The sequence below is a fragment of the Cicer arietinum genome, chromosome 1, assembly GCF_000331145.2.
Source record: "Cicer arietinum cultivar CDC Frontier isolate Library 1 chromosome 1, Cicar.CDCFrontier_v2.0, whole genome shotgun sequence".
Classification (NCBI taxonomy): Eukaryota; Viridiplantae; Streptophyta; class Magnoliopsida; order Fabales; family Fabaceae; genus Cicer; species Cicer arietinum.
In genome coordinates this window covers 2,337,159-2,352,646 of record NC_021160.2, presented here as the reverse complement: position 1 = coordinate 2,352,646, position 15,488 = coordinate 2,337,159, and the positions used below count along the sequence as shown (strand labels likewise).

Sequence of the window (15,488 nt, the reverse complement as noted above, 5' to 3'; positions counted from 1 at the left end):
TTATTTTAAATTAATAAAAAATAATAAATAAAATAATTTTAAAAAATTATCAATTTTAAAATTACAAAACAGTTTTTTTAAATAATATAAAAATTATTTTTGAAAAAACATTGTTTTAAGTAAAAAATAGTTTTTAAATTAATAAAAAAATATATTGAAAAAATTATTATAAAAATACTTTTCAAGGTATTTATTTTAATATAAATATAATTAATTGTAATTCATTGAAAAGAAAAAGTAATTCATTGAATTTTAGAAAAAGGTTGGATGAATTTGTTTCATCCATATTTTTAAATTAACTATTAACAACTTTTTTATTGTATAGGAGCTGAATTTGATAAATTTATAGTTGAATGAATTAGAAAAGTAAAAAATAGTTACATGAAATTGTTACTCGTAAAATGTTGCTTTGATTTTGCTTCGTCGATTATATGAAAAAGATTCAAAAATCGGTAGATTTTATTTTGTATATCAATATTATCTATAATTAACTCATATACTTGATGTTTTTTCAAAAGGAAATTCATCATTAATCAAGTAATAGACAATTAATAAATATGTTTTCACATAATCTAAAGATTTATTTAACAACTACAAATACAATAGTTGATGATGATGAATATATAATTACAAAAGTAAATAGAGTATTGTTATTATTTTTTTTGTGTAAAACGAGAATGCAAGATACGTTTAGATCAAAAGAATCTTTATAACAATCACTATTTTTTTTTGTTAGTGTACTTTTTTGGATATTTATATCTAGTATTTATAATATTCCATTTTTTTAACTCATCTCAACAATTTCATAATTAATACTACTTTTCAAAAATAAGATATTTAATAAAAGAAAGTTCTTGCTTTTACATTCTGAGAAAAATATTAAATGGATCGTATATTTTTTTAATTGTAAGGGGAACCTATTAGTATTTAATTAACTCTTTAATATTAATAAACATATCTTTGAAGTGGTTGGTGTAAAAAAAAAGATCATTATAACTTTTTTTAACAAAAATCGTCTCACCAAAAACAAAATAATTATACTAGAAATCACAAAATAAAACTTTAATATATAAAAATTATTTATTTAAATAAATGATTTTAGACTAAAAAATCATTACCAATTACCAATTACCAATAGGAATGAGACAAACATACAAAATTCATTTTTTGGGAGACATGAGAAAGAAGTACGTTTTTATCTAGTGGTCACACAAAGATCATGACATCTAATTGAATGCAAAAATAACTAAAATATTTGAACTATGTGCGTCATTTCCAAGTCCTTAACCCAACCCTTTAATATTTAAACATCGCACATTCACAAGCAATTAATGTGGCAGCTAAGAAAATGGGCAAATCAAGATGTATTACATTAATCTTTGTATTTTTGGTCTTTCTTAGTGTGACATTTTTGTGTGAAGCTAGTAGGGTCCCTCCAAAGCCTCCAAGTTCTATTCCAAACATTTTCTATGGAGTTAGTAGGTTCTCTCCACCTTCAGGTGCTAATGTTTCACCCAAGCTGCAGGGAGGTGCCCTTCCTAGAGACACAAATAATGAAAACATGGCTATGAATATAGCTATGGCCCCTTATGATTAATCAATTTACACTTTTTAATTTGTTGAATTTCAATGGTTTATAATAAATTTATATAGAATCTATATAATTTAGTAGAACACTTCAACACATATCTGAATATCAATTCATCAGATAGTGTGTTGAGCGAGAATAATGTGTTTGTGTATTTATAGCACTTCTTGTTAGTTATTTCTTATCATGATGAAACATTTCTAGAGTTATATTAGTACATGTTGTTGTAACATCAAATGTGCTAACGTTTTTTTCAGTAATATGTTAAATTGCTAATGCATATTATCCAATAATTGCTGAATAATGTTTAACAACTATTTATTTGGTAATGTTTAACTATATATACCTTCAGGTTTCTTATAAGTTTAATGAATTTGGTATCAACATTCATTTCTAACTCATATTTGAGTAATTAGCAATTAGCTTATCACTTTTTAATTTGACCTTGAATATGCTCATTTGAATGCTTGTCATATTTCCCCTTGATTGCCATTTGCCGTATATCAATATATATGTATGCATAAATTGCTTAAAAAGGTGAAATTCAATCAACCCAATAATCTAATTAAGCTAAATACAAATATATAGTAGATGAGTAAACAAAACCAACCAGGTGGATAGTTCTAAAAAACATGATGACATTTTGTCACAATCATTAGAATTAGAGAGCAACTTTACCCACCCAACATTTCTAAAAAAACCACAAATTATTTCGAAAATATATGCCCAAATAAAAAAGAAAGAAAATAAATATATTTTTATTTGGAAATACACGTCCAAATAATATAAAAATTGTAGTTTTTTTTTTTTTTTGTATTTATACTTTAGAAGTTGAGGATGGAAAAAATTATTTAAGTTTTTTACTTGTCATCTCCACCGATACATTCCATTTCTTCAATACACTTAAAAAAACTATTTTACTCCTTTTATTATATATAAAAATATAAAATTTTCAAAAAATAAAATTTCATAAATTTAGATATTTTAAAAAAAAAGTATGAAATTTTTGAAATAGAAAATTTCAAAAAAATAATATCACTATTTTAAAAATTTGAGTAAACTTTTAAATCTTTGAAACTTTCAAAATGTAAAATTACGTTTCGAAAAAAATTATAAACGTTTGAAACTTTTTGATTAATTTGAAACATTAAAAACGTATTTTCTAGTTTTTCAAAAAAACTTCAAAAGTTTCAAATAATATGAAATTTGCGAAATTGAAAATTTTTGAATTAAGACAATTAATTAATATTTTTGAAATAGAAAATTTAAAAAATTCCAAAATAAAAATAAAAAATTTTCAAAATAAGAAATTCCAAAATAAAATTAATAATGTAACTATTTTGAAGCAAAATTTACATTTAAAAAAATTTAGATTATATTCCAAATTTTTGAAACTTTTTCACCTTCTTTCAAAGATTCAAAATGTAAAACCACGTTTCCGAAAAATCGATATTTTGAAATTTTAAATGTTTCAAAACTTTGCATTTTTAAACTTTTATTAAAGACAAAAACTTTAAAAATATTTTATAAATATAATAAATTGTATTTTAAAAATTCAAAATTAATTCAAACTTTTAAAATAAACTCATTTTGTATTTCGAAAATCTTATAATCAACCAAAGTTACAAAAATTTATAATAATTTTTGTTAAATAAAATAATATATTTTAAGTGTATTGGAGTGAGAGGTATACAAGAGGGGGTGACAAATAAAAACCTTAAATTATTCCCTTAGAATTAAATCATGGCCCAGCCTGTAGTGGAGTTTTGGGCCCAAAACAAAAACCCAAATATGCAACTAGTCAAATTTTATTATTTTACCTCTTACGAACACAAATGGCTAGCCGTCCCCATGCCTATAAGCAACATAGTGTGGTACACTTGGAAGATAATTCGGTCTCTTAATCATGTACTTACGAGTTTGATTTTTTTATTAATGAGTATAAAAGAATATTTATTGAGAGAAACTAGACTCTTAAATAAATTTTTATTCCTCGAATAATTATTCTCTGATTTTTAATTAAAGATAGATTTAAGTTTTATCTTTATCTGAATCTCCTCAAAACAGAAAATTGTAAATTGTATGTTTAAGTACTCTAAGCATAAGTGTTAGTTAGTTCTTCATTTATAAAATTAGTTGGTGTTTGTCTAAAAAAAACTATAGGGTGAAATAAATAAATAAAACAATGAATATTAATTTCAATACATAGTGTGTGTTTTCTATTGTGTGTCATTCTTTGCACATAACAACATTTAAGCCAAGTAAGATCCGAATGAGAAATGAGAATAAGAATATTCATGTAGTACTACACTACAGGGTGCTCTTCTGTTTTGTTGGTTCATATGGCTCAGCAATAACAATAATACAAAACAAAAACAAACCTTGGAACACACTGTGGGGCAAACAAAAGATACCCTACACTGTTACTTATATTAATTTAACTATAACAAAAATGAAAACATCATATCACGATTATAATAGAATATCATGATAAATGTTTGAATATCTTAACTATTTAACTAAGAGTTTAATCTCTAATAGTACCTATAAAACTATATATATTAAAAAATAAACATTTAAATTTCAGTTATTTCGAAAAATTAACGTATGTAACTAAGTGGAGGTGGAGGGATATCTATGTGTTCTTAATATAAAATAAAAAAATAAAATGACAAATAAATAGAAAGCAAGCAGAATTCTTTCTTTGTGGCACAGAAGCAAAGAATGATTCTGAACAAGTGGTTGTGATGAATCATTGTTATATCATCACTCCAACATATATCCATAAGAATCTTCCATCACATTCTGTCAGTTCAGCTTTGCTGGACCATACCCCATTTCAATTCTCATCCATCCCTATCACAAACCACCCACAAACAATTTTAAATTTTATAATCTAAACTTAAGAATAATCCTAATTCTTAACCCACTTCCTTACATTAATTTATCATTTTCCAATTATATATAATATGTTCATAAATTGTTTTTAATATAATATGTTTTATAAAAATAATTTATAGTTAATTTAAAAACAATTTAATTTGATTTTATCTATTATTATAAAAGTCACATATACATAAATATTTATGTAATATAAGCTTATACTATAAGTCTATAAGCACTAAGCTGTTCATTAAAACAAGCCTTTTATCATAGGAAAATGACAGAAATGAACAGAGAAACAAAGTGTTACAGTAATTAATTAGAACCTCTTGCTTGAATCTGAAGCTGAAACTAAAATAAGTCAGCTCCAAAATACAACTCTTTGCAAGAAATACAGGGATGATAATATGTTCCATCTAAATAACTAATCTCTATCAAACACAAAACACACCAATTAAATAACTAATCTATTTGGTCAGGAATTTGATCTCGGACACATAAAAACATATCTTAAGAGATATCAATAATTTAAATTGATCTAAGTTAATTACCTTAGAATATTAATCTCTGCAGTTACGCTGTGTTGCACGGATTTTCAATACGAGTCTATAGACATTGAACACTACCATATGTTAACAAACCTTTTTGTTTTATATCAAGGTTTGATATCAGAATCATCCCAAGGAACATTAAGATCAGTTGAGACCAAAGAATCAATATCCTCCCAACTCCAATAGTTTGACATTTCCATTCCATTACTTGTTGCAGGCATCTCCCATGGCTGTGTGATATTGCCACCACTAGTACTTGGAATTACACTGTTAATATTTGAATCCTCCATTGTTTTAAACTCTTCACCATAGTTATATACATTATTGGATGATTTCAAAGAGGTTGATACTGCAGCACATGTATTTGTATCAAAAGAGGTTGAGTTTGAAAATGGGAATAAAAAGCTTTGATTTTGAGTAAAAGGCATAGATGTACTAAGAAACATGCCATTACCAATACCAAACTCAGAAAGATTCTGTTTTTGGTGTGAAGTTTGAATTTTTGTCATGTTGGTATTGAAATCAGCATCCATGTTTGTATTTGAAGTTGTGGGGGTGGTGCTAATAGAAGTTTTTGTGGTGGTGTTAATAGTAGTGTTTGTGGAGGTGTTAATAGAAGTTGGGGGGGTTGATTTTTTGAGTCTCTTATTCTTTCTACCACCACCAACAGGAACATTGCGTAAAGTTCCACCTTTTGTCCAATGTCTTTTACAAGCTCTACAATAATGGCGAGGTTGAGATTTGTTGTAGTTGTTGTAGTAACAAAATTTGGTGTTAGTAGAATCACATCTTGGACATTTCACAGCTTCTGATTGTTGAGTTTGTTGTTGTTGTTGTTGTTTCTTCATAGGAAGAGATTTTGGCAGCTCCAAGTTTTGATCTTGCAACAAGGTTTGGTTCCAATCAATATCTCTATTAGAAGAAACTTGTTTAGAACTCAAACCCATATCTTAAATTCACACCTTTAAAAAACAGGATTTTTCTTCTACGAAAAATGGTGATAAATTTTGTAGCCCTTTTGATTAAGGTGCAAGAAGAGAATTGAAAGATAACAGGGGGATGAGATTAATATTATTGATGATAAATGAGAGTGGTGTGATTGAAGGAAAGGTCTAGGAAGGTGAGAAGAAATGAAATGAGCATGTCTTTTCTCTATAATAACATGTGTCTATATCTATAATACCTATTTATGGCCTTATCTATCTGTAAAGGAGCAATAATTATAACAATAAGATGAGAAAAATAATTACTTGAAGTTGTGTGTGGAGAAAGAGAGGATTAAGCTTGGGTGGTTTTTAGTTTTGATTGTAACTTGTGGGGGTGTATATAGTTGTAGTGGAGGAAGTCTCATCAAATTTATGCAAACTATGGTGACAACCTAGGAGTTCAATTTTCTTGCACACTGCACAAGTATTATAAGAAGGGAAATACCTAGTTTTAGGAGAATAGATTCTCTAATGTAGATGTGTCTGATCTTTAAATAAACGATTAAAATTATTTAAAATTAATTTATTGATTGTGTAATTTAAATTATTTGATTTTTAATCGATGATTAAAATTAAATATTGTGTATCTCCACATAATATTTTTTACTGTAAAAGATCTAAATCTTAGTCTTAGAGATACTTAGCCCCTAAGTTGAAGTTGAAAGTGGATGGTTGACACGTGGACAATTTTAGACCATTGATAGTGCTCTATGTTTTTGACTGTAAAAGGAAAGTTGATGTGCATGATGTTATAGCCTATACTATAATAATTTTAAGTATATAAGACTTGGCAATGGCCACCAATACAAACACAAAGTTGGCAATAAAGAAGACAAGTACACAAAGGTTTTGTTTTTCTAAATGGATTAATATTAGAGGAAAGGGGGGTGGTAATAGTGGGGCCATAGATTCTCAACAAGGTTAAAAACAGTTGGCAACACATGGTTTTTCTTGTGGGACATAAGAGAAAGAATAGATGTAGTGGTGATTTATGGTCCTATGTCATGTGATTACATGTTGCAAGTTGGGTATATCTATATGTTGCATGCACGTGTAGGTCTCATGTCTACGGCCTATAATGGTGTTGATTGATGCATCCATATGACAAGTTAGCTACACACAAAAATTATGAATGGAATTTTCTTATATTTTTATTTGGAGTTTATACCACTATCACAAAACTAATTTGTAAGAGGGGATCTATCACTTTTTATAAGAGATGGATTTAGAAATTTTGAGTAGTTGAGCATCATATATCTCTTATCTCTTTTAATTGTTATCGTATGTAATATTATAGTTTATGAATTGAGAATAAAGGAAATGCATTGTTAGTATAAATTCATTTTACTCAGACAAGCAACTTATCACAATATCAATCAATTAAATAATTATATTTGATTTAAAGATTGTTCAACATAATATGATAAATTGAATGGTTGTGATGGAGTGATAGGGTAAAATTACTTTACACCAATAATATACTATCTTTACACTTTTGTGAATTTATTAAAATTACAAACTCATTTTCAAATGTCTTTTTTGCTAGTAATTTTATAGATTAAAATGACTAACGAAAAATGAAGTTGAATTAATTAACTAAAGATATATTTAAAAATAAAAAATAACTAATAAAAATATATTTAGGTTTATTTAATAATTTTAATACATTTAAAGACTATCACAATCTATAATAAATCATTTTTTTATTATATAATTTATCTTTTATTGTATTAAATATTAAAAACATTTTTTTTTCCAAAATTAAGTGTACGTCCATGCTATTTATAGAGTTATATAGTTCTAATGTGAGAATTGAATTTTTTTAATACATTCCCTCAAATCTAGTATTATTGAGTTTGGTGCGTAAATATAAATGATGGATGATTCAATTAATAGACTTTGATATTATTAAAGTTTTTATATTGAATCTAACTTATTTTTATAAAATTGACTTTAAAGTCAAAAGTGTCATTTTTTTATAAAACTTTATCTCTTTTACACGCAAGAGTTAGATTTTTCGCAATAGTTTCACCTTGTGCACTGGTAGAAATATAATTTGTTCTCTATAGAAAAATGGTTTAGAAAATTTTGTATAGGTACTTAATTTTGGTTTGCCAAGAAGAGAGTTCGAAGCAATTTGAGCTGATTTTTCACATGTTTGGATATTAGATATATAGGATAATTAAATAAAGGAAGTTAATTATAATTTTATAGGGAATTACTTTTTTATAAAGAAATTACTTTTTTGACAAGTTTATAAAGAAATTATTAATTATTTATTTATTTAGAGATGAACAATAATTCTACTTTGGTATCAAAGCTACCCTCAGTCAAATGTCAGATCTGCAGGAAAAAAAAAATAGAAAACCTTGAATCAAAAAGTTGAATCATTGAAACCTTAAAACAAGGGAATTCTTCTGTCAAACCAAAAACGAGGGAATTCTTGTGAAAAAATCATTTCATACTAATATTTATTTTATATCAACTGGTTGTTATCGATATTATTATTAAAAAAAAAACGGTTGTTATCGAAATTTAAACTATAATTTTTACCTAGACTCTTAATTTACCTCAAATAGAGCAATGAAGTAATCTCTTAATTAATTACTTAAAAGTGATGGAAACAGAGTATACAAAGAAAACGATGTTCATCTACATTTTGAATGAAAATAAACTCTCATTCAATGAAATTTGTTTATGTTACACTAAATAAGATACAAAGGAATGTGTTAATACGGTCTTAGCATTCCTTTAAGTGTTCATTAGGAGGAGAAAAGAGAAATAACAAAGCTATAAAAAATTAAGCGTCCAAATAAAAATTAATATTTACTCTGAATTTAAAATTATGATCAAAATTGGAATATAGTTTATTTTTCGTTTACAAATGTCTTGACACAAATTGGTGTACATTAGATCGACAAATTTGAACAAAGAATAACTCAAGTGTCGCACACATGCATTTTGGTACCTTGAGTTTTATCTGGTATTAATGCTTTGAAGGTAAAATTAATTCAAAAATAAATATTAAAAATAACATAACTTTAAATGATGTTACAATATCCAACAATTTTTTTTAATATCAAACAAAGTGTTCATCTCCTAATGATAGCCATGTACTACAATATTATTATTCCATTTGATGATAAATATAAAATATGTCTTAATTTTTGCTTATATTTGTATATGGAGGAGTATGGCAATATTTACTTAATTAATTCTGTATAAGACATGATTTTGTAAACAAATTAATTAATCGGTTAAATTACTCCAATGTACACGCTTATGCGAAAGGAAACCATTAAATAAGAAATAGAGGATATAAATATTTCATCCAACGAATTTTCTACAACTTGGTGGCGGCTAGAATATTATTATTAAGAATAAGGAACCCTAAAGCCACATGCATGTATATAATTAAACCATACCATCAAGGTAAGATTTCAGTATCACATTTAAACATAGTCTATTGCACTTACCATTTTTAAATATTAATGTGAATGGAAATCAATCTTGGTCGATTGGTTAGGTAAAGGGTCTAGTGTCCTAAAATACATTAGGAAAATGACAAAACAAAGAATATTTGTCGGACAAATATGAAAACGACATATCGAATTAAATCTAAGTTGAGCTCCCTTAGGCTTAGCTATAATAGAGTCTATTATGGCCAACTAAAGTCCATTAAATTATTATGGCCATTTAAATAAATTTGATCAATGATCAAATTAGTAACATATCATTTTGCTCATGCTTTGGTGGCTCTAGCTGTGTCGCGGGTGGAGTCATCAACCACGTGGTTTTAGCTAGTTTCGCAATCAAAAAGTAATTACAGGAATCAATTTTTGGTTCGTTAATTACCCTTTGATGAACCCATTTAGGTGTGAATATATATTAGGTAATCAATTCAGAGTCTATGACATGTCATTAAGCCAAGGTTCTAATCGAAACTTAGTTAAATCAAAGTTTTTATCGAAGCTTATTTTTTTGTCATACAAATAATTTTTACAACAGTTCTTTAAAGTATTTCCATAACTTCCATCCTTTAGACCGGTTACAAGACTAATCATTTTTGTTATGAAATTTAGCCTATGTTTTTGACTTGCGATGGATTCATCATTATTATTTCCTAATACATTTTCACTACAAATTTACAAAGCTTAAGATAGGACTCCTCACCTAAGTCAATTTTACACCATAGTTTTAGCAAAATCCAAACACACTTAATCGGTCAGAATGAGGTTTGCTGCCACTTGAAATTCTTGTTTCAACAAGTTATGAAAATGTTTTATTTTGTAAAAATAATCAAAGAGAAGTATTGATTTGAAATCACATTATATTGCTTCCGTTGCTTGATGTGAGACTCCACACAAAATAAGCAATAAATAGACAAGCATATGAGATTTTTGGAGGTTGTTATCGTAACATGAACGTGACATAGTGATCAGAGACACTAGGTAGTAGGTACAAAACCTATGACAGTTACGTGAATGACACGAGAATCCGTGTGAGCCAAGTGTATTTGCAAAATCAGAACCAAACTCATTGGGAAATTTTGAGTCGAAATAATAATCCTTGTGTTGTGGTGTGATTATGCTTGCATGTAAGTTTGGTATCATATTGACTATTAAACAAAGGGTCCACTGCTGAAACCAAAAATTAGGACTAACATAAGCCTTAGCATAAGTAACTGATGAACGGTGTGTGAGTGTTATAACTTCAAGATAATGAATTTGATTCCTACTCATAAATGCAAGGTAATTTTGACTGCATCCTATAACAGTGATCATTACTTTCAGGCAAAAATAATGTAATACAGATGAGTTATTAAACAGATTCAGTCACAGAAAGTGAGAATTACACGAATATGAAAGGTTAGCACCCAATTTACCCGCCAAAAAAACCTAAAACTTAAAGTCCTTCTTCTTCGACTTGCCCTCCTTTTCTTGCATCTTTCTTTTTCTCTTCTTTTCATTCTGGACAATATAAAGACAAATTAGATACAAATCACGATGGTATGTTAAAAAAAAACTAAAATGCATTTCAATATGATTCGTAGGGTGATTAACACACACCTCTGCAACCATGTCACTGAAATCTTCTCGTTGACTACGCAACTTCTCTTCCTCCCTTGCTTCTTCATACCTGCATAGCAACCACAGATGTAAGAAAACATTTCCTCAAAAAATTAACACAACTCACTCAGTTAATTGAAAATTAAGATGAAAAGAAATTTGTACTTTGCAGGCAAAACATTTTCCATGGCCTCCAACTCTTCAGGTTGTAAAGTGACATCCACTTTATCTGCCTTCTGGCCTTTAAGCAAATCGACCTAAAAAACATCAAAGCCAGAAAACATGAAACGTGCCACTTCTCAAAACAAATAACATCACAAGTAACCCCTTCATCTTATATTCCCTCACAAACGAAGGAGAAAACCACTTACCCTTTTAGCACCTGCCTTGTCCTGGGTGCCGGAGCCAGTCCCAACCACATAACTACAGAAAGGATAAAAAGAAACATCAGAACTTGTCAAGAAACAAACAATTCTGGAGAGGAAAAAAAAATACTATTCAAATCCTATATAAAGGTGATGCAAGATTTGCGTACGTGTGTCCGGGTACAAGTAAAGATCCTGCACCAATTTTTTCTTCTTTCTCTTCAAGGACCTTCATAGAAAGAAAAAAATGTCAATAATATGATTGGTCAAAACAGAAGTCAAAGCTGTTAAAAAATGTCGCATGGGAAAAACTCACTTGATAAAGCGGCCTCTCAGGCTCCTTATTTCTCTGTTGCTTACGTAGGTCAATAACATCAGGTGTCTCCACTCCAGTGGGAGTGCTGAGCAAAGTAAAACAAAGGAGAAGAGGTAAGAAACGAGTTTAAATGGCAGTAGATAAAATATAACCAACATGAATATCCCCTAAACCAACATGAAAATCCAGGTAAACATAAAACAGGAGAATTAAAAGCAGAGTACGGTACAGCAAGAAATTTGCAGTTAAGGACCTATTAGCCATTCATGAGGTTATTCATTTTGAGTAGTTAATAAGAGCATCTCAGCTTTCCTTATTTGGGTTCATAAGTGAGACCAACGTGTAAACCTTACTCATTTTTACCTTTTCATTTTCATTACCTATAAAACATCACATCCCTCCAACTCAGTACATCTTATAAATTTGCTAAGTGCCCACTAATGACTCTAATCATTAGATTTCACCAATAATTTATTTATTAAATCATACACCTGGCATACAGAGAACACAAAAGCAATAGTGGCCATCGAATTATTTTTGCTAGTTAAGTATCATTGAGACAATGTCCACAACAGGGGTACCTATTTGACCCCAATGCTTAAAGGGAAAGTACTCATTTAAGCAACGCCATGGTGGATGCTCTAAACAGTCCTCACCAAGTGGTAAATATTTCTTAAACAGAAACTCACTCTCAACCAATCATTTCGATTATAACAATTGTAAAACAGAAATGCAGAATGTTGCAACAAAGTTCTACCAAACCTTTCTACAAAGTCAATAAGCATCCTTATGCTATCCTTTTTACTATATCTTACATATAAAAGCAAAACAACTAGTGCATATTTGGCTGAGTAAATTTGAGGAACACAATTTTCTAAAGTTCTTTCCAATATTGAGTATAAACTGTTGATGATGCAAAATAAGCTTAATTTCAAAGACATCCAATCATACCATGTAATTTATAATTAACTTTTTTCATTTTAGTTATTTTTATGAAGAATAGCAATGCACGCCGCAATAAAAAAAATTCAACTAGCAAAATCAAGGCAAGGCACTTCAGAACACTCACACTTTCTTTTGGTAAAGCAAACGCCCACATTACAAACCTACATTACATATAAACAAGACACTATAATGGTAAAATAACAATACCTTGACAGACTATCAACAGATTGGATACCATCTTGAAGTTCCTCATCCTCCATTTCTTCTTCCTCCTCCTCCTCTTCTTCCTCCTCTTCTTCTTCCTCCTCCTCCAAATCACCCCAGTGTTTGGTCTTATCAATCGGCTCTTCCTGCATAATGAGAACATTAAGTTTAGTATGAAAAGAAATAACAAAATGAAATTGACAACCAGTTTAAAGTTGATATGGTATGGAGCTCCAAAGTCAAATTTTATTAATTTTTATTTTGCATTCCAACAATGAAATGACTGCCTCTTATGGGTGAAAAGAGAAGGAATTTCTAACCCCACAAAAAAAGCATAAAGAAAAAATGGCAATAAGCAATATGTTTGGAGCTTTGGATAGCCAAGATGATCTGATACAATGCTAATTTCACTCCTTCATCTCTACAATGTTTGGCAAGTTAAAAGACAAAGAACATAAAAACAAAAAGAAAACTACAAATATGCACAGAAGAAAGGGAATTTCATATGCTTCAGAAACATGTTAACTTTTGAAACTCGTCAATTAAGTTAAACAAGGGGTGGCTTTGTAAAATAATATTGATAAGCTTCCACACCAATTACATAGTAGAACTTCGAATTAAACCAAACCTCATAGTTAGGCTGTTCTTGTTGAACACCAAAAACATCTCCATACAGTGGGCATCCATTCTGTTTAGATGAAGACAAGTAAGCTGGTCAATAAGATAAAGGGGGAATCCGAAAACAAATGATAGAACAAACAGTGAATATACTAAATGAAAAATACCGTGTCAACTGGAGGTTTTCCCCATCCGCCAGGATGATAACCAAAGCTAGCTCCAGTGGGAATGGGAGCATTCAGTCCAGGGATTTTCAGATGAGGGTATGACAGTGGAGGACCGTATCTCTGGAAGAAATAAAAACATCTAATGTTAGACACACGACCAATAACAGGATCAATGAAAAATGCACAAGACTGTTATTACCTGCATATTAATAAGCCATGGAGGAGGAGCGCCCTCGGGCATACCAAGAGCTTCTTTCAACTCATGTGATAACATCCCAGGTTTCATCTCCCTCAACTTAACCTACACAAAAACCAATGTCATTATATAAGTAAAATACAAAAGATTCAAATTAAAGTGAAAACTTGTGCTAAAACTAGAATAAAATAACAAACTCTAAAATCTTCCATCTAAAGAGACATACTTAAAACATTTACAATGGGGATTTAAACTGAATATCTGTAGAAGTTCAAACTGAATGCAGTCAAAACATGTAATGACCTAACAGACAAAATACTGTAACTATGTCGACAACAATCTAAGTCTTTTCCATCAGGTGGGGGAACAAAATACTGCAAATGAGGAATATACATTTGCAAAACAAATCAAATAGTTTAATTGATATATGTCACTTAATGATTTTATTTAGCATAAAGTTACAACAATCAGATAAAGTCTACACTTTTATCTACAAATGTAGAAATGGTACATAAAATCTCTGTCCTAAATAATTAAAAACTAAATATTCCAGTCAATTCAATCATTTGTCCAGACAACTACTGCAAGAGCGGTCACATCTCTAGCTAGGTTCCAACCTTTGATTGATCTACCACATTGTATTACTTAACATGTTATTATGAATGAAATGCTATAAGCATCATTTTATAAAGAAAACCTATTGTTCCATGTTAAAGATTCACTCTATGGAGAAAAAGTTTAGTGTCCTAAGAGATAACCCAATATTACAAAATCAAAAACAAAATATCGCAAGAGATAAATTTGCAAAACCAAAGCAGAAGTTACACTATATTGAATCTTCTTCAATACTTTCTAGCATGGGCAGTACCTCAAATTCTTTTCCTTCGTGATACAAGTCCCCAAGGGATGTCAACTTTGGCTTTGTCTGGTACTTAAAAAAGGCATCATGAAGAACCTAGCAACCAAGAAACATAACTATTAGAAGGTACTAAAATAGTTAGAACATATGGATAAACAGAAAATCATGCAAGTAATGCAAATTTGTAAAACACAAAGACAGACACAAATCAAACCTGGTAGTCTATATCCATTTTTCCCATTTTTGGTTGCATGCGTTCTCTTTGCTTTTGTTTCAACTTTTTACTGTCCTCTTTCTCAATATAAGCCTGCATGACACATAATCAGATGAAAAAAGACATCAACTACAACAGTCAGGTAAATTGATTACAGGACATAGATGAATGTATGTAGCATAGAAAAACTTCCATGTTACATAAACAGCTGTAAAACATAAAATTCAACAGAATGACACAAGATTTTTCCATCAAAATCCCCAATATTTCATATCCGTCATGAATCTATGACAAAAGTCCCAATGCACTACACTTTAACTTGCTATAATTACAAACAACTAATCAAAACCAGCAAACCCATCTATCCATGAATCTACGACAAAAGTCTTCACATAAAAGAACTTCTTCCCAGTTTCCTATTTGAATAATCATGACAAACAAATCAAAAGTTCATAATCTGTACTTCAGATAAAAAAATTCAAGCAGTATTAGCATCTGATAGTACAGAAAAATGCAGTTTCAGCAGG

At 29.2% G+C, this 15,488-nt stretch overlaps 2 protein-coding genes across 2 annotated transcripts in view; both read right to left on the bottom strand.

Annotated features, from left to right (window-relative positions):
• Window positions 1-3,861: 3,861 nt before the first annotated feature.
• Window positions 3,862-6,463, bottom strand: LOC101491064 (uncharacterized). Its single transcript, XM_004485711.4, has 2 exons — window positions 5,023-6,463; window positions 3,862-4,444 (listed from the first exon to the last, which is right to left on the bottom strand). The coding sequence occupies exon 1, from the start codon at window positions 5,967-5,969 to the stop codon at window positions 5,127-5,129; it is 843 nt and encodes a 280-aa protein (XP_004485768.1). The 5' UTR covers window positions 5,970-6,463; the 3' UTR covers window positions 3,862-4,444; window positions 5,023-5,126.
• Window positions 6,464-10,720: 4,257 nt separating this feature from the next.
• Window positions 10,721-15,488, bottom strand: part of LOC101490740 (uncharacterized) — a 7,498-nt gene continuing 2,730 nt past the window's right edge. The window contains exons 7-18 of the mRNA XM_004485710.4: window positions 14,962-15,054; window positions 14,757-14,843; window positions 13,892-13,993; window positions 13,693-13,812; window positions 13,536-13,595; window positions 12,911-13,053; window positions 11,759-11,843; window positions 11,613-11,671; window positions 11,449-11,500; window positions 11,243-11,334; window positions 11,078-11,147; window positions 10,721-10,978 (exon numbers count right to left, since the gene is read on the bottom strand). Of these exons, the coding sequence (XP_004485767.1) occupies window positions 10,907-10,978; window positions 11,078-11,147; window positions 11,243-11,334; window positions 11,449-11,500; window positions 11,613-11,671; window positions 11,759-11,843; window positions 12,911-13,053; window positions 13,536-13,595; window positions 13,693-13,812; window positions 13,892-13,993; window positions 14,757-14,843; window positions 14,962-15,054 (1,035 nt within the window). The 3' untranslated portion in view covers window positions 10,721-10,906. The remainder of the gene's footprint in view (window positions 10,979-11,077; window positions 11,148-11,242; window positions 11,335-11,448; window positions 11,501-11,612; window positions 11,672-11,758; window positions 11,844-12,910; window positions 13,054-13,535; window positions 13,596-13,692; window positions 13,813-13,891; window positions 13,994-14,756; window positions 14,844-14,961; window positions 15,055-15,488) is intronic.

Excerpts from the sequence above, each read along its gene's own strand:
- LOC101491064 (XM_004485711.4), bottom strand. The coding sequence starts at position 5,969 with ATGGGTTTGAGTTCTAAACAAGTTTCTTCTAATAGAGATATTGATTGG.